Genomic DNA, 27,890 nt, shown 5'->3' with positions numbered 1-27,890 from the left:
GGTTCCGTGAGAGCCGTTTGCCCCACCCCACCTCTTCAACGCTATCTATCTCAATGTTCAATCCTCAGAGAGAAAAGGGGGCAAAAATAATTCAGAGTAACACTGCAAAGAAAAGATTCTCCTCTCCCCGGCCGGTTCACCGAAGCCGACGCGGCCTCTCGGCGGTTAAAGGTAAACGTCTTGGACCAGTGATTGAGAGCACCGCGGTGTGTTCATGTATCATGCACATGTAACCATAATCTGCTGTACGGATTCAAAGGGAATACAAAAACCTGAGAGACTTGACAGCGGGCTGTACCTGCGCCAAACGGGGAAATAACGGAGGCTTTTTCCCACCAGTATCACCTGGATATCGCGTTATAGTCAAGGACATCCGACTGCCAAAAACCAATCGCCTTTGCTTCCCGATGTGAGGAGAAATACAAATTAACGTGACAGAGAGAAAAGGACGGAGAAGGGGCCTTTTTTCTTCTGGGGTCTGGTCAAACCCTCCGAGAAAAAGCAAAGCACCAGCATCTGTGGACGGGCAGAGGAAATAATTTCGGCTAAAAACAGGATATTATTGATAACAACCCCCCCACCTCCCAAAAAAAGCGGTGTATAATGTGACGGGTTGTGATAGAGAAAGAAGCCCCGGTGTAGCTTGATGATTCACATGCCGTCATTTTAAGAGGAAATATTTATTTTTTATTTGTTTCCCACCCGTCCTCTGATGTGCTTTGATTAGGTGGATTGCAAACAACATTTGCAAAAATCCACATTTAAAGCATAGGTCGAGAAAAATAGTGTTGTGTGTGGAAAAGGATTGAATGGCAGTGTGAGATATCTGCCGAAGATGGGCTCCAGAGGAGACATTTGCTAAGAAATCTAAACATATATACGTTGAAAAAAGCCACATTGATAACAGCTATAAGGAAACAGGACCACCGACGTTCATTTCATGTACATTACAGGGCTGGAAAATTCACATCCACTCTCTCATATCAATGTTGATGACTTCATTGCGGATTTACAGTGAAAAACACAGGAATCAAGCGACTGAGAGGGCGGCATCGTTGCTCTGCTGCTTTTTATATGTAGTGATCTCTTGCCAGTAAATAGCCACATCCATCGGATACATATTGTGCCAAAGCCTGGTGGAGTCCACTGTCTACTACCTAACATCTCCTTTCATCTGGCAACATAAATGTCACCCATTTTGAGCCAGGTGTTTCTCTGTTGGGCCAGTCTAGGAATTTAGGATTGATTGATTTCGTCCTGATCAACACCCTCCCTCCTTCCTCCCTTCCTACACCTACCTACCAAAACACCCACCCTGCCTCCCCCTGAACCTATCACTGGGTTTTTTTGGGAAGATGGGCTGTCTTGGCAATAGTAAGACTGAAGACCAACGAAATGAGGAGAAGGCACAGAGGGAAGCCAACAAAAAGATAGAGAAGCAGCTCCAAAAAGACAAACAGATATACCGGGCCACTCACCGGCTACTACTATTAGGTAGGTTTTCTAAAATTCATCCTTATTGTATATGTCTGTTCAATGTTTGGCCCATTTTTTACCCAATTGTTGCACCCACACAATCACCTGTTTAAAATGCAACCACAGATGTACCCACGTAAATAAAAAAGCATGTTTTACTGCCAATAACACTATATGATGCAATGACATGATGTCACTACACCAGGTTTTTACAGTCTTCACACAGGACAGTTGAAAAGCAGGCCTGTCTCGTGCATTCATGGCTTCCTTTGGAGCATAATTACAGAACATGTGAGAGATGGTTGACAGACAGACCGTATTTGTGTAAAGACAGCATGCGGAGGCTGTGAGGCCACACTAAAAAGCATTTTTAGATATACAGGACAGTACACGACAAAATGCGTGTTTGTGTATATTCACCTTGAGTCACTAAGGCCTATAGGCTCCGTGTTTGGTGCTGTGTGTCACACTCCATGCTCACCTTTTGCATAATCCTCTGCACACTAGCTACTCTGAAAATGGATATTCTAATCAGTCGTTGAAAAAGACGGACTATTTTTAATTTGATGATGCTATTTCTGGCTTTATCATCCAGGCCTCCATGTCATCATGGTACAGTCTGAAGCTCAAGGCCAGGGCTAGTATCCTGCCAAGCCTCTTTCAGTACGGAGAGCAAATTAGGATTACTATTAGGATTACTAGCTTCCCTTCAACACTGTCCTGCTCGTTCTAATATGAAATTTATCCTTGATTTGTACACTTGCACTCAAGCTCTAAATTGCAGGCCTGCAGCCTAGTTCCTTGTTTCCAGGTTAGGACATGTAATGGCCTGGTTTCTTTCAATTTAAGTTTGTTAGGACAATGTGTTTTCCTTTGTGAACATGCATGACTTTATTGTATTATGTTACATCTTCTCTATTCTTAAAATTATTTATTAGGGCCTGATGAGATCTTACTTCTCCTCAGTGAGAACAATTACCCAGAAAATAAAGCTGATTTATCTATGATTCTTCCTATAGTCAACCCTGATGCTGAAAGCCTCACATCTGAATGCAGTGGTTATGAAGATCCTTCCATCCATAAGCGTACCAATACAACATTGTTCAATTAACCCCTAATATCCAACTGAAAGTGGAGACTTATTATCAGTCAAATGTCCTTAAAGTGGCAGTAGACAACTCTCCCTCACTGCAACGTCACAACCCGCTAAGCTTTATGCCACCGATGTTAGATGATGTCACCAAACTGCACATAAGCATTAAAGCAACTTTTTGCGACTTTTGGAGCAAGTGTAAGGTGTTCTGTTAAATTAGCCCTTCCTTTTCCCGGGTTATTGTACGGGAGTGCGAGGCTTATAAGCAACCAAACTAGACACAGAAGGACTCATGAACGTATAGACATTACATTGTGCAATAGACATTTACCTCGTAATAACATAAAGAAAGAAAGCTTTTTAAATCCCACTTTGAGAAATGTGACATCCATGCACTGCTAACAAGGTTGAGAACTAGCTGTTTAATATTCAGCACTGTGTTGTATTTCATAAGCTAACCATGTAAAACCTTTATCTGAAGAGAATCCACAGCCTCAACTTTCACAAATCCGACAATACGCTTCGAACGATCATCCTCTAGTTTCAAATGGATCTCCATGTATTTAAGTTTTATTTTGGGCCCTTTGAAGGAGTTTTGTTCACCTCTTGATAAACATCTTCTTTCATGTCTGCTTTCAGGGGCCGGTGAATCCGGGAAAAGCACGATAGTCAAACAGATGCGAATATTGCACGTCAATGGCTTCAACGCAGAGTAAGTGGCTTCCCTCCATGTTTTATTTGTGACGTATACATTTCATCGTTACACTAATTCTGGTTGTGAGAAACTGAGAATTATCAGGGGTGATTGGGTGACTCAGATATGTACTACCCAAATATCTTGATGTGATGATGTTTTGGAAACTAGAGTGCATTTACAGTTGATGGGAAGGAGCTTGAGAGATACTGAAATAGACCTGCATGCAAAGTTAGTTGGTTAGTTTAGAGTTGTCTGTCAAACAAAACAAGATATTTGATGAAATTGTGAGGAGCTTTTTTCTTATTAATTTCTAATATCATGTAGACTAAATGTCTATTCATAAATAATAATAAATAACAATAATAAAAGTATCAGCATTGTTGTAGCTTGAACATTTACATGTCCTGTGCTTACAGTTGTCCGTACAACAAAGACAAATATATATATAGCTATATAATTTTGTGTGGTATAAATGAGAAACTTTTATGCTCAGCCAGAGAATAAAAGTCGATTTTCCTCTAATCGTTTGACGGGACATTGATATACATTTCTACTGATTATTAGATGGAAAACTCTGGAAGAATTTCTACACATAAGTGACTGAAACTGATCACGTTGCGAGTAAACAAATATTTATTGGCAAGAAGAGATAGGATCTATAAAAAAATCCATAATGTAATCAAATGTTTTGGGCAGATTTTTTCGTAATGTTTTGGAGCAAATACTCAAAGTTAGCGTGACACAAGAAGAATGATTTATCTGTTTCAGGTTTTCATGGAAACATTGCCCTGGGGGTTTCAAAGCCGCCCTGTTTTCGCCCTGAATTTCCTAAAACTCAGTCCTTAGTTGATGCAATGGAAACAATAGTCACATTTTTCTATTCTTAGTCATCACTTTCCTAGAAAGGGGGAAATGTGATTATTTTTGGGTCATGGCGAACACATGCTCTCGTATAATGACAAATCCACTGTCAGCTGTCCAGAGGAGTTTACCTGGCCAGGTTTCGCCTCCCGGTGGAAGGTGCTGGGAGGATGAGGAGGGGAAGTTAAATGGGAGGGATGAGGGTGAGTACGGCTATGGAGGACCCAGTGTGAGGAATGCAGTCTTACTCTCTCCGTCAGTCTGAAAAAAGGAACGAGGAGCCAAGGGAAGCTCCATGAATCCCCTCATGCAACATCTCCTTGAGGGAATAATCAGATGGATAATGTTCTTAGCTATTTTATTCCAAAATCTTACATTTTTAAGGAGGTATCACTGGTTCCCCTGACTTAAAGTCTTTGTACAGGAGAGCCAGAACAAACTATACTATATATATAACAAACTTTGTTACGCTCCAAAAAGTTATCAGTTCTTTCACACCAAGAGAAAATGAAAAACGTTTCATTAGAATTGGTAGTAAGTAGTTTTCCCATCATGTTGGTAAAAAACCAACAAACATAACCTTAAAGAAATACAAATTATAAGTTTATATATATAACTTTTGACATGCTAAAAGCCAGAACACCATTTTAATTTGTCTGTGCATCTGTATTTATTGTGAGGAGAGTACATATTGTAAAATAGGGTTCCAGACAAGTAACAATTAGTTTCATTATTGGTAAATCTACTGTCAATATTCAATATGAAAGATGCCCTTCATTGTTTCCTGTATCGCATTGTGACATCCTCAGTTGTAGAATAGGAGAATAAATGCACACTGGAGAAGCTGCAACCAGTGATTGTCTTGGTCAATTTATTGATTGTTTTCAAAATATTTTCCATTTATTTTCGATAAACCAACCAAACCTTTCTGAGCTTTGTGTCTAAAATGTTCCTTTTGGAAGCGTTTATCCCCAAACAATTATCAGATTAACAAGTTAATTCCTTTTATCACAGGTTTCCCGTCATGGTTTATTTTTGCACATGTTACTTTATTTATATAATATATATAATGTACTGTATATTGGAGAAAGGAGTTCCTTTCTGTGTAACTGGAATTTTAAGCTCTGCCAAATGACTGTTTTTCTGTTACATTTTGATTATTGTATCCTCATGGTTATTGATAGTTCTGATATTTAAAAGTTTTAAATGTCTTCTGTAATTAAAGCACCACTAGTTATTACAGAAATATCTTTAAAGTGTTTTATTTTAAGGCACTTCGTTATAAATATACAGATGTCCAACAATGTAATTATCATCCAATAATGATGGAAAGTAAAATGCACATAAAAAAAAAGGTTTTAAAATGTACAACAATAAATGGACAACATATGCAGCACATTATTGTATTTGATAATAGTTTGGCTCATACTTTGTGCTCATAGTAGGCTATACTAAACTTAAAAACACCTGATAGTCCATGTTTTCCTCCACATCTGCTGTAAATGTCATGTGAAGATGAGTCCTGGTGTTCCGTTTGGTATCAGCAAGTACACAAAATTCAAGAGCAGCGCTTGTTCAGCAAAATAAAATAAAGTATGTGCATCTGGAGCCGCCATAAAACTAATGTATGATATAATTCACCTCCAGGCTGATAGAGACATACGTTGTACAGCTAATCCTACCGAAACCTGCCGGCACAAACAAAACATTTTTTCAATAATAATAATCAGTTTGATTCAAGTCTGTTCTTGTATCGGATAAAAATCTGATTCCTCCAGTACAGAAACATGATCCATGTTAGCAATTTAAGGCTCAAATTGTATATCCCTACGGATTACCATTTTTTGGGAGTTTATAATAAGAAGATGTATATTTAGCATTTATCAAGTCATGACCTGTGTTGACTGTTAGCATTCAATAACACTGAAAGAAGTTGAAATTCTTGCAATTTATTCTTTTGTTTAAGTAAAACAAAGCTAAACGTCTTTATTTTTCACAGGGAGAAAAAACAGAAAATCCATGATATTAAAAACAACATTAAAGAAGCTATAGAGGTAAGTCATTGGTCTTTTGAATCATTTTAAATGGTTTGTATAAACAAATTCTACCAGATTGGTATGAATGATGAGGGTTTGATAGTAACGTGTTTAAAAAGTATGAAACGCATGTGAGCGTTGAGATGAAAAGTTCAATGCCTGGAGTTCCCAATGTAATCCTCTTGCCTCAAAGTCATAATAAATCATTGCATTAAGTTTTGTTCTTCTTCTCTCCATTCAGACGATTGTGGCTGCCATGGTTACACTCACACCGCCATGCAAGTTAGCCTGTCCTGCAAACCAATCCCGAATCGAGTATGTCATGCACCAAGTAAACAGGAAGGATTTTGAGTTTCTTTCAGTAAGTTGCACTTCACCTCCTTGGGATCTGTCGACTCTGTAGTAGTTTGTGTTTCACATTTTACAGTAAACACCTCTTGCGTCTAATGTCATCTGGAGCTCCATGCACAGGTTGTATAATCACAGTATTCCATCTTTTTATCAGAGGCAGTTCTTTGCAACAATTTTGATAGTCAACAAATTCTTATTTTTAAAACACAAAATGCCAAAGCTTTCATCTCTGATATTTTGCTATTATACGTGTTGGTTTTTGGTTATTAGTTAGACATTCAAGTATGTATTCATGGGCTCTTGGACATTCTGATATGCTTTTTTCACTTCTTTTAAACAGAGCATACAGTGTATTCCTTAACATACGTGGGAAATTAATTGATAATAAAAATGATAAAATGTTAGATGAGTTGCAGCCTCTAGTAAACATGATAATGCTTATCAGCTTACATTTGTATGTTTGTTTTTGTTATAGATATTTAGGTGTGTGTCATAGCTGCGGTTGAAATATCATATCAGACCTGCCGAGCAGGTCCCGGGGCGGGGTGTGCGGCAGGTGCCTCCCGTGGCAGCGCGTGTGTTTGTGCAGTGATTCACTCATTAGCAGGTGTGCTTCCGCTGGGGAGGCTATCAATTGAATGAGCCTCTCACCTGAGAGATCCACGCCTCCCATTAACACTGATTGTCTTTAATAACTCTAAATGTGTCCAGAGGGACCCGTCCTCCAGGAACACAGAGGCTCAGAGGAGTTCCCCCCCCCGAGCCGCTAATGCTCCCGGCACTCCTCTTAGAGACACGTTAATACATGGTAAAAAAAAGACCATAACTGGGTATGAGGAACCTTCAAATTAAGCTGAAACCATATTTTATGCAACCTTTGATGAACTGAAAAATAATCTGTGGCAAATGTGATTTTATTAAATATTTCAGTCATTTTCAAGCAAAAATAGCTAAAAAGTCCCGGTTTCAGCTAAGTAAATGAAAAGTTCTCTGCTTCGTATCCTTTTTGAATTCATGGACATCTGTTTGAACAAAACATGATCATTAAATATGTCATGTTGTTTTGAATTAAATTGTGATAAACCAAATTAAAAGAATCCAGATTAATCGAGAATGGAAAAAAGATCATGTGTTTTTCTGTTTATAACCATCAGTCGGAAAAACCTCCATTTATCAAACTATGCTGATTTATTTTAAATTCTAGTCAAAATCAAAGCGCTTTCTTTTTATAGTGTCGTTACTGATTACCATGAAATGTCTTTCTAGTCATAAAACAATTGTACATCTAAAGGAAGAACACTGCATCCTCCCTGGTTTTTTCCAGCCCGATAGCCTCAGTGTTTAAACTGGTTGTTTCCATGGCGTGGAATGGTTTTCAGCAGCTGACTTTCCAGTGAAGAGTGAGTGTATTTGTGTGTAAGCAAAAGAAAGTCTCCTGATTGTGTTTGTTATTTGGTTGGGGGGGGGGGGTTCACAGTAGCGTTACGTTTGTTATTTAAAATGTGTGCACAATGATAGCTGGTTTACCTAAAGTAATGTTTTATGAAGTTCCCGGAGCTCTTTCTAGTCAGTCCATTGGAATGAATGAGTGGTTGTTCTGGAAGGAGAATAAAGTAGAAAAGTTGTATAGGCTCTTCTCCTCCTCCTCCCCCTCCCCCTCGCCTGGCCTTAGGGCCCACTGGAAACCAGTTGGACTGGTTGAATCTGCCTTCAGCAGAGAAGGAAGAGAGGGAGAGAAAATAAGCACAAAGCCTGGATTGGATATCCAAAGTCTTGATTTCCTTTTGAGCTAATCAGTAATCCTGGTTGTTATTCTCAAAAAACGTAACACAAATGTTTTTTCTACTCAAATATTTATATTGAAATGGATTAGCCTGGGACAAGTCATTGTAGACAAGTTAATTGTATTTACTTCAAATGTTTTAAAATGTGCCTTGCATGGCTTTACAATTTTAATGACACCCTCTTTTCATACAAGTCCTCAATTTCTATCAGGATAAACTCTACAAATAACAAGAAGAAATCTTGAGAGACATGAACGCACAGACATGAAGTACATGTTGTATAAACAGAGACTCCCACTTCATACTAAAGCACAGTCTTGAACGTCACTTGAAATGCATAACCTTTGTACAAAACACTTGAAAAGAGTCCCCAGAAATATTTAAAATCACATTTTTGTCACACAAAAAACAAATCACTTTCACTCCAATGTGTAACTTTTTGCAACGATTTGATACCTTGAATATGGCACCTGGTAGATTACTCAGGAAAACTCTTTTTCTCACCCTGATTCTATGAACTCCGCCGGTTGTCTTTAGAGAAACTGATGGAAAATTGTGGAAAGTTATATCATGTATTTTAATCTCAAACAAGAACGCTTGAACCAGCAAATGTCTTTAATGACTTTAAAAAGGTGTGAACTTCAGCTCTCAATAGAACTGAAACAACTCATCATATCACATACTCCATTAGATATAAAAATGCATTGCATCATAGAATGAATCTGTTTACCATTTACTACTTATTAGCTTCTTGTCTTCTAGTCTTTAAATTATACAGTCAACTTTTTGTCGTTTTACTTTTAAACCCATTGATCAGCATGCATTTCCTTAACATGAAAGCTATGCTTGCCATTTTACCCCCCAATTGCAAGTGAATCAATAATATTCGCAGTGTTCTTTTGTGGTTAAGAATATCTGAACCAATCTCAGCCATTTACTTTCCCAAACTCCTTTGTATCCCTCAGTACTGTGGTGGTCAGCTGAACCTGCCTCCTCTCAGTTACACTAAGTATTTTTTAAGACTCTACTGTGAGAATGACTCATAATGGCTTATTTGTGCCTGACCGTGTTGTATGTGGCCCACTGCAGATTGCAGTGAGGAGATAGGCCCCTGTGTGGTGACAGCCAAGCCTTGTGTCTGTACAGAGCTCTCCATTTCTTCATGAACTCTCTGAACTGTTCTGTTTCCTGCCTCTGTCAGAGCCCGCTCATCTGCTGCTTCTCCTCGAGCCGGCCTTCAACTACATACTAATCCAGGGAGAATCTCTGCCTCACTACAACCGTCCCTAAACGTTTTTACACATAGAGAGTCGGACGGAAAATAGTCTCTTAAGCCAGGGACGCGCACATCCAATGATACAACAAATTACCCTTCACTAATTATGTGCTGCATCCAATATAGGTTATGTCAGACCATCAACAACTTCTTCACACTATTCCTATTCCTATATATTCCTATTTTTCCTATTGATTGATCGACCAACCTTTTTTTATACTCTTCAAAATATTAGAAAATATTGACAAATTCTTTTTTATGAGTTTCCACAGCCTAAAGATGACCATTAGTAAATAGGACAAACACATTCAGTTTTCTCTCATTTAAGTTAAATAAAAGCATTAACTCTTCACATTTGAGAAACTTGAGCATGATGATGTTTGGCATTTTTGTGTTTATAAAAAACAAATCAAAAGATTATTCAATATCTCGATAGTTTCTAAATAATGTTCAGCTTTTCGAATAAACACTCTGGAAATCTTGGCCCCCTCCAGCAGCTCACTCATGAGCAAACATTGTGCACTTTTTCAAACAATTTACGTGACAAGTAGCACTCATCCACATCTCTGCTAGCTCAGAGTAGTGGTATAGAGAAATATTAAAGACTTGCTCTACAAGATTCTTGTTCTTGACACGCAATTTCTTTTCTTTTCGATCTTTTTATGATTGTAAATCTGTATTTCTGGGATTCCAAAACGAGGGTCTGACTCGCAGTTATTTGTAGATGTGGTATGTCGTTAATCCAGACCCCTCTTTCTCTTTCCAGGAGTTTTATGACCATGCAAAGTTCCTCTGGCAGGACGATGGTGTGCGGTCCTGCTGGGAAAGGTCTAACGAATATCAACTCATCGACTGCGCACAGTAGTAAGTCTCTTATTTTTATATACGTTTCCCTTTGTTTTACTTCGATACATGCTGAGCCATTAAACATGAATACAAGTGGAGGAAGACACAAAGACATGCTTCATTTGTATCTGTGTGGCTCTTTACATTTATATTGACATTTTGGGATATTTGGTTGTAATGGTATGTGGTCACTGTGAATGCAAATGTGTGTCTGTTCTTACTAGTGAGTTACAGCTTAGTGGATAAACTGCCGTGTGCATCCAGTCCAATGTGGCTCAGCGTGATGCCGGGGATGGCAAAATCTCCATAACTATTAGATGGATTGCCATGAAATTGGTACACAGGATCTTCTCATCGGATTTATTGACAATAAGGAAAATATAAATTATCACCAGATTTAGCTGCCTTGATTTGTGTGGCTCGGTACGATCCATTGTTTCTCATTTACAGAGCCAGGGTCATATAAAAACACCTGATTTATTTTTCAGCGCGCACACAGAGAGGGCTTTCTTGATTAGTTTACTCCCCTTTTACGTTATAGCAGATCATTTTGCTTGAGCAGATGCAAAAGTGTACTATAAGTAGACTTTTCAATTAGGTTGCAGTCTATTTAGCAGTATGGCCAAGCTGCTAAGACACTGACCAGGGGGTTTGTGTGTCTTTGGTTTGTGTGTGGGATTTCGTCAACCCTTGTCAAAGTCGATTTGTTGTGCGTATTAAATTATTTGCCACAAAGGCTGAGATATTAAAATATTTCCCCTCAAATCCTCAACGTTCTAAATCTCCCTTGGCTCTGCTTTCCCTCCTTGTTCCCAAACTCTTCCTTTCTTTCTTTCTGGTGTTTTTTTTCTTATCCGCCTTTTGATCTCATTCAGGCCTGCCTCTGCTATAAGGCATGCAGTGGTCTCATGGAGCGAGAGCTCTTGGATGGCGGAGTCTCGCCCACTCTCTCTCTCTTGTCGGCGTGCTTGTTTGTGTACAGTATTCGCTGTCGCACCGACATGCATGTTTGAGGTAGTTGTGTTTTTTTTATGTCACTTTATGCAATGGTGGAAGAAGTACTCAGACCATTTTACCTAAGTACAATAGTAATAGTTTGCTTTACAAAGTATATGAGTATTTACAGCAAAATGTACTTAAAGTATTACAATGACTTATTCTGCATGGAAATGTGGAAGTTATTAAAGTATGAAATTAAAATACAACTCTATATATTTATTTTGTGTAAAAGGACAGTAGTAGCTGGTCGTGGTTATTACTTTATATAAAGTTAGGAAGTTTGGTCCAGTTGTTCCCAACCTGCTCGGGCCCTTCATATTTCCGTAATTTCTTTGATATTTGCTTTCCTGGTGAAATATTGAGCTGAACAATCATTTATTGTTGTCAAATCTATACAAAGGTAGCTTTCAGGTGCCAGATTATATATTATATACAAGTACACATCCCCAACGGGAAACTGTGAACATGGACCAAAAATAAATACCTAAATTATGAGTGGCTAAAGCTAGATCTAACTCAAGACAAAATCTTGGGTTGGCGTTTTCATACGATGGATGCCGACTTTGACTGTTATTGTTGTTGTGTTTAAACCTCAACTTAAAAAAACGTGCGCGTTTAATAATATATTGCATTGTATATGTATCCTTTGTATATTGTATAATTTGCCGTGTGTTTTTTAATATACATTTTAATCTGAGAACAAACAAGTTGCGCCAGCTCAAAAATAAATGTGGTAGAATACAAAGTATAATACTCCCGTCTGAACAATGTAGCGGTATTTGTAAAATAAAGTAGCAGAAAAGGGTAGCAGTCTTGTAAATTAAAAATACCTGGGTATAGGCAGGGCACAAAACTAATACAAATGTTAAATAAATGGTAAAAAATATGCAAGTTTTAACATGCATTATCAATTTGGCTGGTTGGCATTAAAGTACATTTTGCACCTTGAGTTGGACTATATGCTTGTCCTTGTCACTTAAACTGCATGCATGGCCACAGGTGTTTTGTGGCTTATATGTGGGTTAATTTATGCATGTGGAGGTGGGGTGTCAGTAGAGACGGTAGAGGTCAGATGATCAGGACAAAGCTTCCTGGTTATAAATGTGATTGTGGATAGAGAGAGTTGCAAACTAAAGGAGAGACGGAAAGATTAAAAAGAGGTTTGAAGAGATGGATACAAATAGAGAAAGAGAGGGCTTCCCTGCATTGCGGGACCTCTCTTGTCCTCTCCTCTCCTCTCCTCTCCTCTCCTCTCCTCTCCTCTCCTCTCCTCTCCTCTCCTCTCCTCTCTCCCACACCCAGCAGCCCCAGTGTTATGGATCAGATGCTGGGCTGGGTGGCCAGACCGGAAGTGCTCCCCTCCCCCTTCTGTGTGCTTATGTAAACGGAGAAGCAGAGAAAGAGAGAGGGGAGAGCTATTTTTAACCCAGGCAGGCTGCAGAAGGAGAAAGAATGAGCGAGTGTGTTAGGAGAGAGACAACTTCAGCATTATTGATGAAGGTTGTTAGCATTAAATGAAAATGTCTAACCTGGATCAGCGCTGGGAAAACTCAAGGCCACCCAATACATCCCGCCTCTCCCTATTTAAAAACAAACACTAATTCTGTCATGCGATGAGTGTCATGATAAAAATGAAAAGGGGAAGATTAAGTTGACGTGCCGTTATGCTTTTTGTCCGTCTGATGAGTAGTAAGTCCGTGAAGCTTCCCTGACTGTTTCTGCCTCGTCATGCTCCTCTCTGATGTGTTTTTGTTGTTTTTATCAACTCTTCTGACACCTTATATGGTCACACACTTTGTTTGCAAGGATGTTGTTGTGCTTGATTACATGTGGATCTGTTGTGTTCGGTCTGCTGCAGACGATTCACGTATAAAGTCCAAACAAACGTGACTCTGTCCGCTAACAGGACGGAGGCGAAAGCGTTTGTTTTGTCTCAGAAAGCAAGGCCTGACAAACGAGGTTTGTAGGTCTCATCCATCTTCAGATAACGTTTTCCTGAAATATTCTGGCTTCTCTCCCTGATTCTAAATCACTACTGACGCTCTAGAAAAAAATAATTTCTTTCAAGAGTCATGTTGAAATAAATCAAAACATTAAGATCTGAAAATAAGTCACCTAACTTTTCCCTTTTTTTATATACATTTTTCTATATTTTATCAATAATATTAATACTATTTTAATTTAATGATTAATTGGACCTCTAAACAAGAAATACTGTGGAGCTGTATTTATTAAGGATAATCCCAAAATGGATTTTAAAATGATTTATTGAATGAACATGAAATCATTCATAACTGAACAGATTCTGACCTGGCTGACAAATACATGTGTTTTTTAAATAATTGATAATGGTTTTAAACTTTGTAGACAATGCAATAATATATACACTATGAGATAATAAATATAAAAATCATAATATTTTATATTATTGATTGCTTGTTTAAGTACCTTTTTCCTAGCATGAATATAAAACAGTCCTTAGTTCCTGATAAAAACTAACTTGGCAAATAACCAACCCAAAGAACCACAAAGGCTTTGCTCATAGACTTTAGTTATGGTACGAATTAAACAAACATGGTGAAATGTGGTAATTAGTCAGCTTTGAAAGTACTTTCTGTACCTTTTGGACAACCACGCTAACAGTTCTGCCCTGTTTTCAGTCTTAATGCTAAGCTAAGCTAACCAGCTGCTGGCATAATAAATGATTACCATTGACGCTACGTTACAGTCACAGTTTCAAACATGTTTAATGTTAAGCGGGTTAAAGTTCTGTGTTTGTTTGACCCATCTATCCAATCCTCCTCCTTACCCTTAAGTAGATATATAAAATAATTGTACGAGAAATGCATACATTACGTTTCATTTATCAGACTCTTTTATCCAAAGCGACTTACGATAAGTGCATTCAACCATGAGGAAACAAACTCAAAAGCAAAATGAGAATACAGCACACCAGTATACTGTATTCTCCAACCCTACAACTGATTATCATGAATAATTTATCAAATAAAAAGGCCCAACATTTGTTCATTGATTCCGGTTTCTCAAATATGAAAAGTTGGTTCTTTTCTTTGTTTTGTTTAGCTCTCAACACTCACAACTAAACAAATGTAAGACCTCACCTTGGGCTCTGGAAACTTGTTGTAGATATCTTTAACTATGTTTTGACCCTTTTATAGGGTACATTTTGTTTTGATAATGAAACTTTAGTTATTTTGTTTAAATATCTTAAACCGAGCACAGCTTATAAATCTAGCAGTGGATGTCCTTAATTGTTCTTTTAAGGCCTTACACCAAGTCATAATTAAAGGATTCAAACCAACTGTATCAGACTTACGAAATTCATACACCCAAATAATATATTTTTCCAAACTCTCCATAACTACGATTTAACAGAAGATGAAGAATAGTTTATTTCATGTAATATGAAAGCAGGAACGTGACTGGACGTCCCTCACATTCAGTAACTGGGCCTGTTTGTGTCATAGCTGTGATACCAGCTGCTGTTTATTACCCTTGATTCACAGAAATCTTGTCCCAGCGATAATGTGGCGTCTTGTGCAGCAGACCCCCTGATTTACTCCTCTCTCTCTCTCTCTCTCTCTCTCTCTCTCTCTCTGTCTCTCTCTCTGTCTCTCTGTCTCTCTCTCTGTCTCTCTCTCTGTCTCCCTCACTCACTGTGATGTGTAGTTCCTGCAGGGACAGAAAATGGCTAGGATTGAGTCTCTGACTCATTGCAAGGATGTAGAGAGATAGAGAGAGAGAGGGGAACATGAGGGATGGCCAAAGAAATCCAGATTTTTTTTGAGGGGGAGGTTGTTGTGCCAGTTCTTTAGTGTGGTGTGACTGAATGTTTAGATGCGTTTTAGATCAGCAGATGTTAAACGTGCTCTCAGTGTCCTGATGTAGCTGGGAAGATGTTAAAGTGTGTGTCTCGGAGACACTGCAATCTCTGTACTGTGATCTTCTTTGTGTATTCAGTGCCGCTCCCAACGTTCTGCTGCTGTTTAACAGGCCGCTGTTCACATCTACTCTTTTCTGTTGGTAAAGTTTACTTGTCTTTTTGTAAAAACTAATAGCCTTTTTTTTTGTCTTTCATTCAGTTTTTCTGTCTATTTCATTTATCTGTTTCCCATTCTCTTGGTCGTAATTCCTTTCTTAATTTTCTTGTCTTTCTTTGGGTTTTTTCTTTCCTTTTGTTTTCTTTCTCACTTTTTTGTGAGGAAATTCTCAACTCCAAATAACCCATTTAATGCTTTTTATTTCTTTCTATTGATATGAAATTCTGTACTCTTTCTTTCTTTGTCTTTTCTTGCTAACTGTCATAAACTCCTGACTCTCTTAATCTCTTTTTTTGTGTTTTCTTTTTATTTGTTGTCATGTTCTTTCTTCCTTTTTCATGTTGTCTCTCTCTTTCATTATATCCTCATTTCTTTTGTTAAGTCTATCATTTGTGGTGTGTCTTTCTTTACTGAACTTCTTTAATTTTCTCTTTTCATTCTTTGTTCCCTTTTGTCTTTCTTGGGCTTCTTCTTCCTCTCCTCTCTCTAACCCACTCCATTCCCTGCATTTCTCCCTCTCTGTATCTCTTTGTTTCTCTCCCCCTCTCTTGTATCGCTCTCTTCCCTTTTTTCTCCCCTCTCTCAGTGGTTCTCTCTTTTCTTCTATTCCTCTCTCCCTGTCTGTCTTTCCCTCTTTCTGGCCTCTCTCCAGTCGCACAAGATTTGGAGCCGATTGTCTATTTATAGCGCCTGTGGTTCTGTCACCATGACAACCAAGCTGGAGGCCAGGGCGCCAGGGAGCTATTTTTGGAGCAGCGCTGTAATGTCAGACACAGCCTTCTCTCTCTTTTCTTTCCTCCGCTTTTTTTCTCCCTCTCTCCCTGATGTGTGTGTGTTTGATTAAGGATCAGCGGGTGAAGTCTTTGCTTTGGTCGCCTCGCAGTGTGAAGCGTTGGCGTACAGAGAGGCAGTAAGACCCTCCAAATGTTGCACTCTGCAGGCCATGCACGACCCCCCCCCCCCCTCCTTTGAGGAAACACCAAGACCATTTTCTGACTTTCCTCACACAGTGTTTCGGAGGCCTGTGAGGCTTCAGTTTTCTCTTGTGCATAGTCTCATTTCAATATCCCGAGACAACAAATTCAAGTGTTTTTTTTTGTACTGGAACATGCTTCACTTTTCCAAGTTATGCAATTTAGCTGGAATACTTCATGATAATGCTTCAGTTTAAGGAACCTTTTGTTGAGAAAAGTTAGTTAAAGCTGCCCTTTTTTTTAAAGTGGCTCTTTGCACATTTTCTGTTGCTATATTTTAATCGTGCTACTGGTCGCTAAGTTTTATTTATATAACTTGAAACAATTGCACTTAATTTCCTTTATGATTTTTAGCAACATATAAGTTCTTAGGAATATTCAAAGAGAGTTGTTAAAATAGTACTTCCTCCTGAAGCGTGGAACATTCAATGAAATGAGGAACATTTACTTTAACAAGTTGAACTCTGTAATACCAGATTTCAAAGAAGTGAATGACCTCTCAAAGTTAAAGATACTCCTAGGAGAAGGATACAAGGCACATCTTGTTGCCCAATATGTATACACATGCCACAACCTGAGGGACAGTGAGTGAGACACACAGACACACACACACACACACACACACACACACACACACACACACACACACACACACACACACGTCTTTTATTTTATTTTTTATTATTGCTATGGACACTCTTGTGAGTCTGAACACACACGTGTGTTGAAGTGTTATTATATTACTGTATATATATCATTAATATATACTAATTTGAAATGTATTTTAAAGTTGTTTGTATTTCATATTATTTTGTATTTTGATGCTTTGGCAACATTGAATTGAATAGAAAATTGGTTAAACTTTTTCAAATCTGGAAGACGTAAATAGTTTTTGGCCTATGGTATTGCGTGTGTGTGTGTGTGTGTGTGTGTGTGTGTGTGTGTGTGTGTGTGTGTGTGTGTGTGTGTGTGTGTGTGTGTGTGTGTGTGTGTGTGTGTGTGTGTGTGTGTGTGTGTGTGTGTGTGTGTGTGTGTGTGTGTGTGTGTGTGTGTGTGTGTGTGTGTGTCAGACGAGTCAACACATCGCGCGGCTCAGAGTTGCCTAATCCCGTGTAGAGCTGAAGATGTATAGCTCGTAATCTGAGTAATCCTTTGTCCTAATACTGCCACTTTAACCAGATGAATGCATTATAGGCTCCAGGGTTATCAGCTCTGCGCTGCTGCTGCTGCTGCTCCTGCTGCCTAAAGTCCTTCAAGCATGGGAAGGTCTCAGTTAGATAGTTGGAGAAAAAAAAAGGAATTTATATTTACTTGCAGTTTTGATTTTGGGTATAAAAAGGGATATATAGTTTAAACATGTTTCCGTTTTGTGTGAAGACGTTTAATATTTAGAGAGCAAATACCTTAAGATTTAATTTGAATGAATAAGGAAATTTGCAGTACAGTTTTTGACCGTGTTTATTTTTGGAAATTATTGGCACATTTTTGGTAAAATATAGCTTTAACATCATTTAGTTCTTCCAACAAATACTGCCGTTTTTTGACTAATTTCACCTAAACATTTATGTAAGATTGTCCAGAATTAATGTTTATACAACCATAAATAAAATATACTACAACAAATAAAGAATACAAATAATTATATATATACGCTAATTTTTGCTTGCCCTCCAATAAACCCCCCCCCCCCCACCGCATTTGTTGTACCACAGTGGAAAGAGCACTAAAAAGTTAAAAATATACTTAATCTTTTCTTGTAAATACTGGGTTATTTTCACTCACCAGACAAGAGCCCTGTGTGTATTTCCAGAGTTTAAGTCGGCCTGTCTGCTACCCCAGAATAACCCTGACAGGTTATTCATAACACCGCAGACCTCTCTGTTACTGGGGCAGCCACTATTATTTAGTTCAAATTACTAGGCAGGGTTATTATTGGCACTTCTCCTATTAATAGGGAGAACTGCTAAAAATTGAGCAGTGTGTTTGTTCTGGGCGTGTCGCCGCCTCAGACCAGGGCTGTAGATAACCACGAGTTTGGCCTCGGCAGATGTCGGCTGAAGCCATGTTAACTCTGTCATCTTTTCAGGGATTTTAGATTCTGTCACATCCAGGTTGTTTATGTGTTTGGGAGCTCAGCGCGGGGAGGCTCAAGTTAGCTGTGGATACAGGGCAGTAACAGGAGGAACAGTTGTCCAGCGAGGGCTCGGGGTGTGCTGTGGTGTGGGAACAGCTGAGCCATTCGGCCCCTGCAGAGAGGCAATGCTACCAGGCGGCTTGGCTGCTCAATTGCCTCCGTGTGTGTTTTTTAATATGAATATCTCCGTGCATTTGTGCAGAGATATGCTCATGAGTTCCCCAAGCTGTTTCTCTGTCAGCCTCACACTCTTTCTCTGCGTCTGTCTGCGCATTAGCTCCCGCAGCCCTCCGCTCCTCTCAGTGTGTTACCTGCAGCCCTCCTGTCACATTTCACCCCTGCCTGCCACATTCCTAGTTATCTCAGAGGGGGTTACATACCTTGGCCCTGAGAGGCAGCGAGTAGCAAGCGTCCTGCCTTTCTAGTTGTAAGAACGGCAGGCAGGCGATCAGTCAAAACAGAGAGTCATACAGGAATCATGCAGGGTGGGAAATTAGTACGTTTGTCTACATTAGCAGCCTGTTTAGTTTATGTTCAGGATTTTTCAAGGAATTGAATGACTAAAGATGGTAAACACTGCCCTGACACATCTTGTCCTTTTGTCAATTTAAAGAAAACAATCAGTTCTCTCTTTAAATATTTTTCCTTTTCCTGGCAAATTAACACCTCTGCTTGGTTTGCCTGATATGTAGCTGTTGTGACCCATTGAACCAAACTGTTTTTTACCTTTTTATTAGGTTTATTGTAATAATTTGATTAGATATCTAATAATTCTAAACACATTCTAAAATATAATGACATTTTGGTACTGGTTGCTTTCCTATCATTTTAATGATGTTGCAACTCCAGTACAGTGTTAGGGATGCTGTGTTTTTATCAGGCACTGGTTGCTATCAGACAATATAAGACTTAAATTAATCTGAACTAAAAGACAAAACCAATAAATAAAAGGTTTCAAAAACATTGCTACGCAGTCTGTTTATGTCCTTGTTTATCTTCAAACTAACTTCAGATGAAACCTTTGTTAACATTGGAATTGAAAATGCAGTCAGGTAGTTTACAAACTCTTGTTTTTTATGTTTAAATTACATAAATGTTAATTACTTTTTTAAATGTTTCGTGTCCGTCGAATTTGAAGTCTCAGGAAAACTACAGAGACCAATCCAATGTCTTTGTAGGAGCTTTCTGTTCAAAATGTTTTACAGTAACCAATATTCGTTACTTATTTGTGTAAGTTGAAATTGCTTCTGAATTATTGTGAAAAAACCTGCATTATTTGTGTTTGATTGATGCGAGTTTGCGAGACACAATAGTTGCTGCTTTAGCTTAAATATAATCACCAAATTCCTCTCTGTGTAGCAGTGTTTCGCCCACTCCTCTTTCCACTGTCGGAGTGGAGCAGCTCCTGTTCTCCTCTCTTCATAATGTTTCCTCTGTACATCTGAAAATACTGTTAGGACAGCTGGAACAAAATACTGTCAGGACAGCAGGAACAATCTATAACTTGCTTTTTTTTCTCTTAACATCAACCAGTACCTCACATCCTGTAAATGATGTTTGGTCCCTGACTTCTTCAACCTGGATTACATGACAGAAATGTTTTGTTCCAATGACAGATGCTTTTGTTAAAGTTTATTTCTCTTGGCCCCTTTTGATTCCTGGCTTGATGCTGCAGAAACCTCCAGCAGTTGACCCTCACAACCTCATCATGAAAGCATCAGGGCAGCTCCCACACCACGATAAGCAGCAGTTATCGCATGGAGGCCAGTTTAGCAGGACAATTAACACTCATTTGGGTAGGCGTTCCGCAGATCTAGTCTCACCGTAGAACTGAATTCCCACACACACGGACACACACTTCTCCTGTGCAAGTATTAATACAGCAGCTCCATTGACGAGGCTGCTCTGGTCTGACAGAGCAAACGGCTGCTGGTGACTCAGACTGGCTGCTTCTGATCTGCTGTGAATTAAAACAAACGCCCCCTGGTGGCCTCTCAGGGACCGCTGTCCTCCATCTTTATTTTGCTCCCACTAATGTACTGAGATGTACCTGAGTGAGTGTGTGTGTGTGTGTCTGGGGGGGGGGCTATGTATGTTAGCACAGTGTAATGGGTTATTGAACATAGTACGATTTTAGATTGCGGCAATATTCAGAAAGAATATATGCTGTATGAGGAGATATGAATGCACATGTGGGCCAATTGCTAAGATGATCCTGCCTATATTCCTATCAAATCTATTTTGAGCGAGTAATGTATTACCATTTTAGTACTTTAATTACTAGTTTTTACATAATAGATTGGTTAAGATGATTTATCTGATTTATGTTTCAGATTTGACTCAGTGTATGTGTTGTTTTTAATATGTTATTGATAACACAAATTCTGGCTAATTGCTAAGTTAAAATTACATGAATGCTAAGAAATTCTTTAGAGAAGTAATATTTTGCTATTATTTCAAACTTTTTCATATATTTGATGAAAAGTTTCTTCCTGGATGATTTGTTTTCCTTTATAGGTTATATGGGAATTGTTGAACTGAGTATTGGTCTAGTTTCTAGAGATATGCTTTGTCCCTCATGTGGGAGTATCAGACGTCGTTCTGCTCTGACCGGCCAACCTGAGAGTAGATTGAATGTCAGTTACTCCATTTACTAACACATGAGTAATGAATAATAGTGTGCTGCAGGATAGCTTCTGGCTCGTGGGATTGTTGAAATGTTTTACTGTGTACAGTATTTATAATATTATTGCTTTATAATCTATTATTCTATTGTTATTATTAGGCCGCTAAGATCTAATTTGCTCTGTTTTTCTCTTCTTTTCACAGCTTCTTAGACCGGATGGATGTGGTCAGGCAGAACGACTACACACCCACTGACCAGGTGAGCTGTACACACACACACACACACACACACACACACACACACACACACACACACACACACACACACACACACACACACACACACACACACACACACACACACACACACACACACACACACACACACACACACACACACCTTTGCAGTGTAACATTACTCTGTAGTTCTAAAACAATGAGTCAATTGAAAAGTTTAGTCGACTCAAAGAAAAATAAATAACAACACATTTTAGAATTTATATATTCTTTAATTTCTTCAGGGACAAAAATAACAGAGGACATTTTCAAATGAATAAATATTCAGATATAGTTTATCTTACAAATATGAGGATTGTCTGCAGATTTTTCACTGTAATAAATTAATGAACCAAAATAACATTTGACAAATTAAACAATAATGAAAATATTTGTTGTATTTTAATACATTGTGAGATTGAACAATAAGCAGCTTTCCTAATTTTAACAATGACCTAAATTAAGAGGACATTTAAAGTATGCTTTGTTTAAGAAAGAAGAACTTTGAATGTAATCCTTTTTTTATCTGTAAATCATAGGTACTTGATTCCTCCTCTTCTCCTGGTTTATGACCTTGTTACACCCCTGTTTCTGAAATCTCTACATCCCTCTGTCTGTATCCCTTTCTCTTTCTATCTTTTATTTAATAACACCTTTCTGTTTCATCTCTATTTTTTTTCAGGACCTGTTGAGATGCAGAGTGTTGACATCTGGGATCTTCGAGACACGATTTCAAATAGACAAAGTCAATTTCCAGTGAGTTTTCACCAAGTTTATTTATTGCAATGTCTTTTGATAAAATAACAGTTTAAAAGCGTGTCCACGGATTAAGAAGAACCACGCCATCTCCGTAAAAACATCCAAAGAGTGTATCAGAAAACGAAATGTGAACGTATGCAGACATTGGGTCATGTGATACTTCTTGCTGTTACAGTATTTTATGTAAATCCTTTACTCACAGTATGTTCGATGTTGGAGGTCAGAGGGATGAACGTCGAAAATGGATCCAGTGTTTTAACGGTAAGATGTTCGTAGCTTGATAGTAGTGATAACACTTTTTGTTTTACAATAACAGGTGAATTATTGATTTTGTAATTGGATTTGTCAGATGGATGTTCCTTTTTTTAAAATTCTAAATACAAACAAGAGTCTTTGTAAGTTTTACTCGTCCTTGGTGTGTTCATCTTTGTGTGTTGGTGTGTGTGGCGCAGATGTGACAGCCATCATCTTTGTGGTGGCGAGTAGCAGCTACAACATGGTGATCAGAGAAGACAATCAGACCAACAGACTACAGGAAGCCCTCAACCTCTTCAAAAACATCTGGAACAACAGGTGACAATCCTAGAAACTAGTGGAGACAGAGTTAAGGGAGTCTGGTTTTGATGCACTGGCAGATGTTACATTTCTTCCTGTGATGTTGATATAAAAAGAAGCTTGTTGCACACTGCCACAGTTAAACATTCATTTGGTAGGGTTATAATAGTCAAATAATCTTTGGTGTTTGGAGCATCATGTAACCTGTGACAGATTTGTGCCATACTGTACCTATGTTATACTTTTTCAGCCATTATTTCTCTATTCTTCCTTTTGACCCATTTTTAAATCTATATTATTTTTTGTAAAATGGTAAAAGAAAGATTTAATGCAGTCATATCTTCAAAATGAAGCCTTACGAAAAAGAGGTTTCATTTCTGAGCGGAAATTTGAGGGGCCACACAGGTGCTGTACAAACAGGGTTCATGTATGTTCAGTGGGAGTCGATGCTGGTATTTATCTCTCCGTATGGGTGCACAGGATCTGTTTATGGCTGGAGCTTCAAGACCTTTTCAGCCGAGACCTCCAGAGAGTCAACTTTCACTTGTTCTTCAGCCAGAGCCCATTACTTCATAATGCCCCTTAAAAAGTGGAGATCCTCCAGTAACTCACATGTAACTTATTTTGGGTTATTAAAAAAAAAGGAATCTGCCACTGAACTTTTTCTTCAATTCCCTCCAAAGGTGGCTACGGACCATTTCGGTAATCCTCTTCCTGAACAAACAGGACCTGCTCGCTGAGAAGGTTCTGGCAGGGAAATCTAAAATTGAGGAGTATTTTCCGGAGTTCGCACGCTATACTACGCCTGATGATGGTAAGAGGTTGACACTGATATTTGTAGGTGGGCAATACTCATCAAACATGATTTTTACTAACACGTTCAAATGGTTTAATTTAGGTGAGCATTCTTAATAAGTCAAAGCACGACAGCATAGTATAAAGCATGCTTTACATTACATGAACTAACTGTCAATAATGCAACTAAAGGGTAGTATGTATAGAATATATATATATTTTTTTTTTTAGACTTGCAAAACTAAATTTCCTTGTGTCTGGACTTCTTCTCCTCTAACAGCAATACCAGAACCAGGGGAGGATCCCCGTGTCACAAGGGCGAAGTACTTCATTCGGGATGAGTTTCTGGTACGTACACAGCTCGTGTTCTTGAGTTCGATCATTTGTAATCTTGTATGTTTTATAAATCTTACCTTTTGGGGGTTACAGAACATTGCAGGGAACAGAAAGCTGTTTTTCGCAAAGACAACTAACTGTTGACTTCAAGTAATTTCATCCTCATACGGTTGTTCAACAGCTGATTTACATGGAAGTTATTTCACTACATTATGCTCATCTGTACGACAAAATTAATTACAATTTTGTAACATTATTAAAGAGGCCACCAGTCTGCTCTGATTGGTTAGCTGGTCGGCCCTCGGAGATGTCCTGCCTCTTAGCCTATCACACACAATATGTAAGTGCGCTAGCCGATAGAAGCATGAGGATTGCCTTGTGATGTTGTTATGTTATGGAAATAAACAAAGGAGTCCAATGGAGGCGTTTTAGTCAGGGGTGGAGTGTGTGGGAGAGAAAGTCCCTGTGTAGTGAACTTTGATATTTTAGCCTTTGCAGACCATTTACATGCACCAAAACCTGTAGAACACACCACAGGAAAGGGAAGACCCCAAAAAGCGTCATAGGGACCCTCTATCACTGTTATATAATTGATAGACCTTTGTCTTAGACTTAAGAGGATTATTTTTCTCCTATTATGGAGTATAATATTCCACTAGATGCAACCAAATCCTATATACAGTACTAGCATTTTTATTACAGGGTGTTGCATAAGACATAAACAGTTTGGGGAGCCACTGATCTTCAACACTAACTTGTGTGTACTTGTGTGTTCTTCAGAGGATCAGCACAGCCAGCGGGGATGGACGGCATTACTGTTACCCCCACTTCACCTGCGCAGTCGACACAGAAAACATCCGCCGCGTCTTCAATGACTGTCGCGACATCATTCAGAGGATGCACCTACGGCAGTACGAGCTCTTGTGATGGGCAGCGGTGTCCGGCCTACGTATCTACCTACCAACCTACCTATCTATCCCCCCTCCCCCACGACCAGTTAGCCAATCACCGAACCCCCTCCACTTCACCCAACTTCACCAAACAGCAGAGCCCTTTCCTCCATCCTGATACCTCTGCAGGTGACTTCAGAAAACAGAACTGTGGAAGACTTTTCTTTTAAAAAAGGAGTTAAGGAAAACATTTTCATCAACTATTAGCCAGGAATTGACTGCTGTAACACTTTGACCCAGGAAGAGGGTCCAGGCTGCAATCCCTCAGTGCAGGCTATCCCTCCTTTAGCTCTCTCTCAGATATAAACACACACTGGCAGGTACACACACACTACAGCATTCAGAGCCCTTAAATAGCTTTTAATGTCTAAAATCACACACACAGAGAGCCTTTTAAAACTGTGTCCTCCTGCACTACAGTCGGCAGAGGCTGAGTTGAATAACGCATTCTGAGAGAGAGAGAAGTTTATTCACCGTCTGCTGAAGGAGGGGAAGAGGAGAACAATGGACATGGAGGATGGAGAACTGATACAGAGGAGGGCTGTGAGCCTTTTTTGTTGCCCGAACAGATGGACTAATTGACTAACGCCTGCCTGTGGACGTGAGCGTGACTCAAACATAAGACCACGCGGCTCACATGACCCACTCTTCAAGACACCAATCGAAGAGAAAATATCAAAAAAATGGAGGAGGAAAAAAAAGAAAATAAATACCATACAATGCATACCAGTGAACTTCATGCAGTGCAAAAAATCCAAGCTATATATATAGATATTTATATATGTGTGTATATAAATATGTATATATATATATATAAATATAAATATTATATATTCCTGTAATAACACAAATCAACTTTTACGTTTTTGTTAGTTTTTACCCCATGTTGTGTGTTGGTGTACACTGTGTGTGTGATCTGCCTTTGTGCACCATTTAAACCCCCCTACACACACACACACACACACACACACACACACACACACACACACACACACACACAAAAACAAATACATTCTCGCCCCCCCCCCCGCCCCTGCTGCTATTTGATAAGTACTCAACATATGGAAAATAAAAGAGAGGTTTTATATAATAAGGAAAAACACATCGAAAAGGAAAGCATGAATATAAAGACTTATCAAAACTGGATGCAACAATTTACCTGGGAACATACACACTAATACACACACACACACATACTCACACACACACATACACGCTTCAGCCCTCATCAGTCCCCCCTCCCCTTCGACACGACACTCCTCTCTCCCCCCCTCTAAACCCCTCGTCTTATTCTCTCACCCCCTCCCTCCTTGTCTCACCTGGCTTTAAGTACGTCTGTCTTTATTTTACTGCTGGACTATTATTCTTGTACAGACTGTAAAATGTATTATTTTGTACAACTTTATTGAAGAAAAAAAAATACTTGTAGAAGATCCCTGTGCCTTGATCACGACTGTACGTGTAAAAATGAGCTAATATGTAAGTTATGTTTCACTGCGCTGTACAGCTGGACGGGGCTGTCCCACCTCGTCCGTGCTGGCTCGCTCCCCCCCCCCCACCCCCCACTGCAGGGCGGGGGGAGGGGCAATCGGGTCGGGGCGGAGGCCTTTCGTCTGTTGCTTAGTTTCCTTCCCCCCCCACATTTGTTTGTCCGTTAATTCATTTGTTTTGCTTTGACTCTCCTCTGGTTTATATAATATGATTTGAAAAAAGAAATGAAGAAAAAAAAAAAGATTATCAGACACACCACCTTTAATGCTGTGTAGTGGAAGATACTGAACCCTAACACAATTTAATATATATATATATATAAAATATATTTCAGATTTTATATTTTATATATATGTGCTGTACACTTATATCTATCTCCCTTGTGAGTTGTCCACCAGATTTCCTTTCTGTCAGTAACATCTGCAAACATTCTCGGACAGGTGGCGATCCTGGGTGCAATGGGATGGGTATTCATTTGTTTTTGTCTTTTTATTTTAGCTTTAACTCTTTTGAAGAAGAGGCAAATATCCAGTTGCAAAACATTGCTTGTTTCTACATAAACCAAATTCTTTTTGCTTAAACAAGAAGAAACGGTTGTATTAGTGTTTGGTTCATTCTAAGGCTGAGTGTACTCGATCCTCTACATCTGCATCACATGCACTTAGCTGCCCGTTTGTTAGGTTCACTTGTCCTAAAGTGCAGTCTAATGCAGCAGGCCTGCAGTGAATCTTCCCTCATGTAGATTTTAATGTTCTGTGAGAGGTCTTCTTATTTCTGCCTCAGTGAAGGGTGACTTAATATTAGACACGCCTCTTCGTGAAACAGGATAAACAATTGATAATAATAAAACTTGTTTATATTGCGAAACCAGAGATTACAAAGTGCTTTAAGGGTTATATAAAAATAGAGCACAAGAACATGAACTGTAAATATTTAGATCAATTAATAAAAATATTAAATATGTATTCTTACAAACTGATCTTACAACAAAAACAGAACATTATTACATTCATGACAGTATGGTTCATTGTGGTTCTGTTGTATTAGACTGCATTCATTTAAGATAGATTGACCTAATACGATGGCAACTGAGCATAAACTACTCTGTTTCTGACACACATCGGTCCTGAGGAAGGTCATATCCTGTTTTTCACAACTCAAGGGGTTAAATGAATGTGACGAACTGAAGCAGTTGGAGCTGAAATTCTTCTGTTTCCTAAACTGACAACTTTTTATGGTCAAAGATACAGGTATGCTCACCTCCATGGCCTGTTATGCAGATGACATCATGGCCTTTATCTACCAGAGTTTATGATATTATAATTACTCACTTGTGTCATAAGAGAATGCAAGCATTTTCAGTTGTAATACACGCTTTGGATAGGGTATCTTTGGAAAGGGATATAGTGGGTTTTATATAAAGCTTAGATCAGCTTTACATAAAACGCGGTATATCCCAAAATCAATGGGCTTACCTAGAACATGTTATCGTTGTAATATCCAACTTTAAATCTG

At 38.8% G+C, this 27,890-nt stretch overlaps 1 protein-coding gene across 1 annotated transcript; it reads left to right on the top strand.

Moving 5' to 3' along the window:
• LOC134882611 (guanine nucleotide-binding protein G(s) subunit alpha-like) lies at positions 1–27,242 on the top strand. Its single transcript, XM_063910420.1, has 13 exons — positions 1–171; positions 1,228–1,494; positions 3,209–3,281; positions 6,127–6,181; positions 6,405–6,524; positions 10,341–10,438; positions 21,418–21,472; positions 22,172–22,245; positions 22,451–22,509; positions 22,701–22,821; positions 23,487–23,617; positions 23,879–23,946; positions 24,715–27,242. The coding sequence occupies exons 2-13, from the start codon at positions 1,356–1,358 to the stop codon at positions 24,859–24,861; spliced, it is 1,140 nt and encodes a 379-aa protein (XP_063766490.1). The 5' UTR covers positions 1–171; positions 1,228–1,355; the 3' UTR covers positions 24,862–27,242.
• The last annotated feature ends 648 nt before the right edge of the window (positions 27,243–27,890 follow it).

This window comes from Eleginops maclovinus, chromosome 20 (genome assembly GCF_036324505.1).
Source record: "Eleginops maclovinus isolate JMC-PN-2008 ecotype Puerto Natales chromosome 20, JC_Emac_rtc_rv5, whole genome shotgun sequence".
In the NCBI taxonomy this organism is placed as follows: domain Eukaryota; kingdom Metazoa; phylum Chordata; class Actinopteri; order Perciformes; family Eleginopidae; genus Eleginops; species Eleginops maclovinus.
Note: the sequence above shows the minus strand (reverse complement) of the source record. Positions and strands in the feature narration are given on the sequence as shown.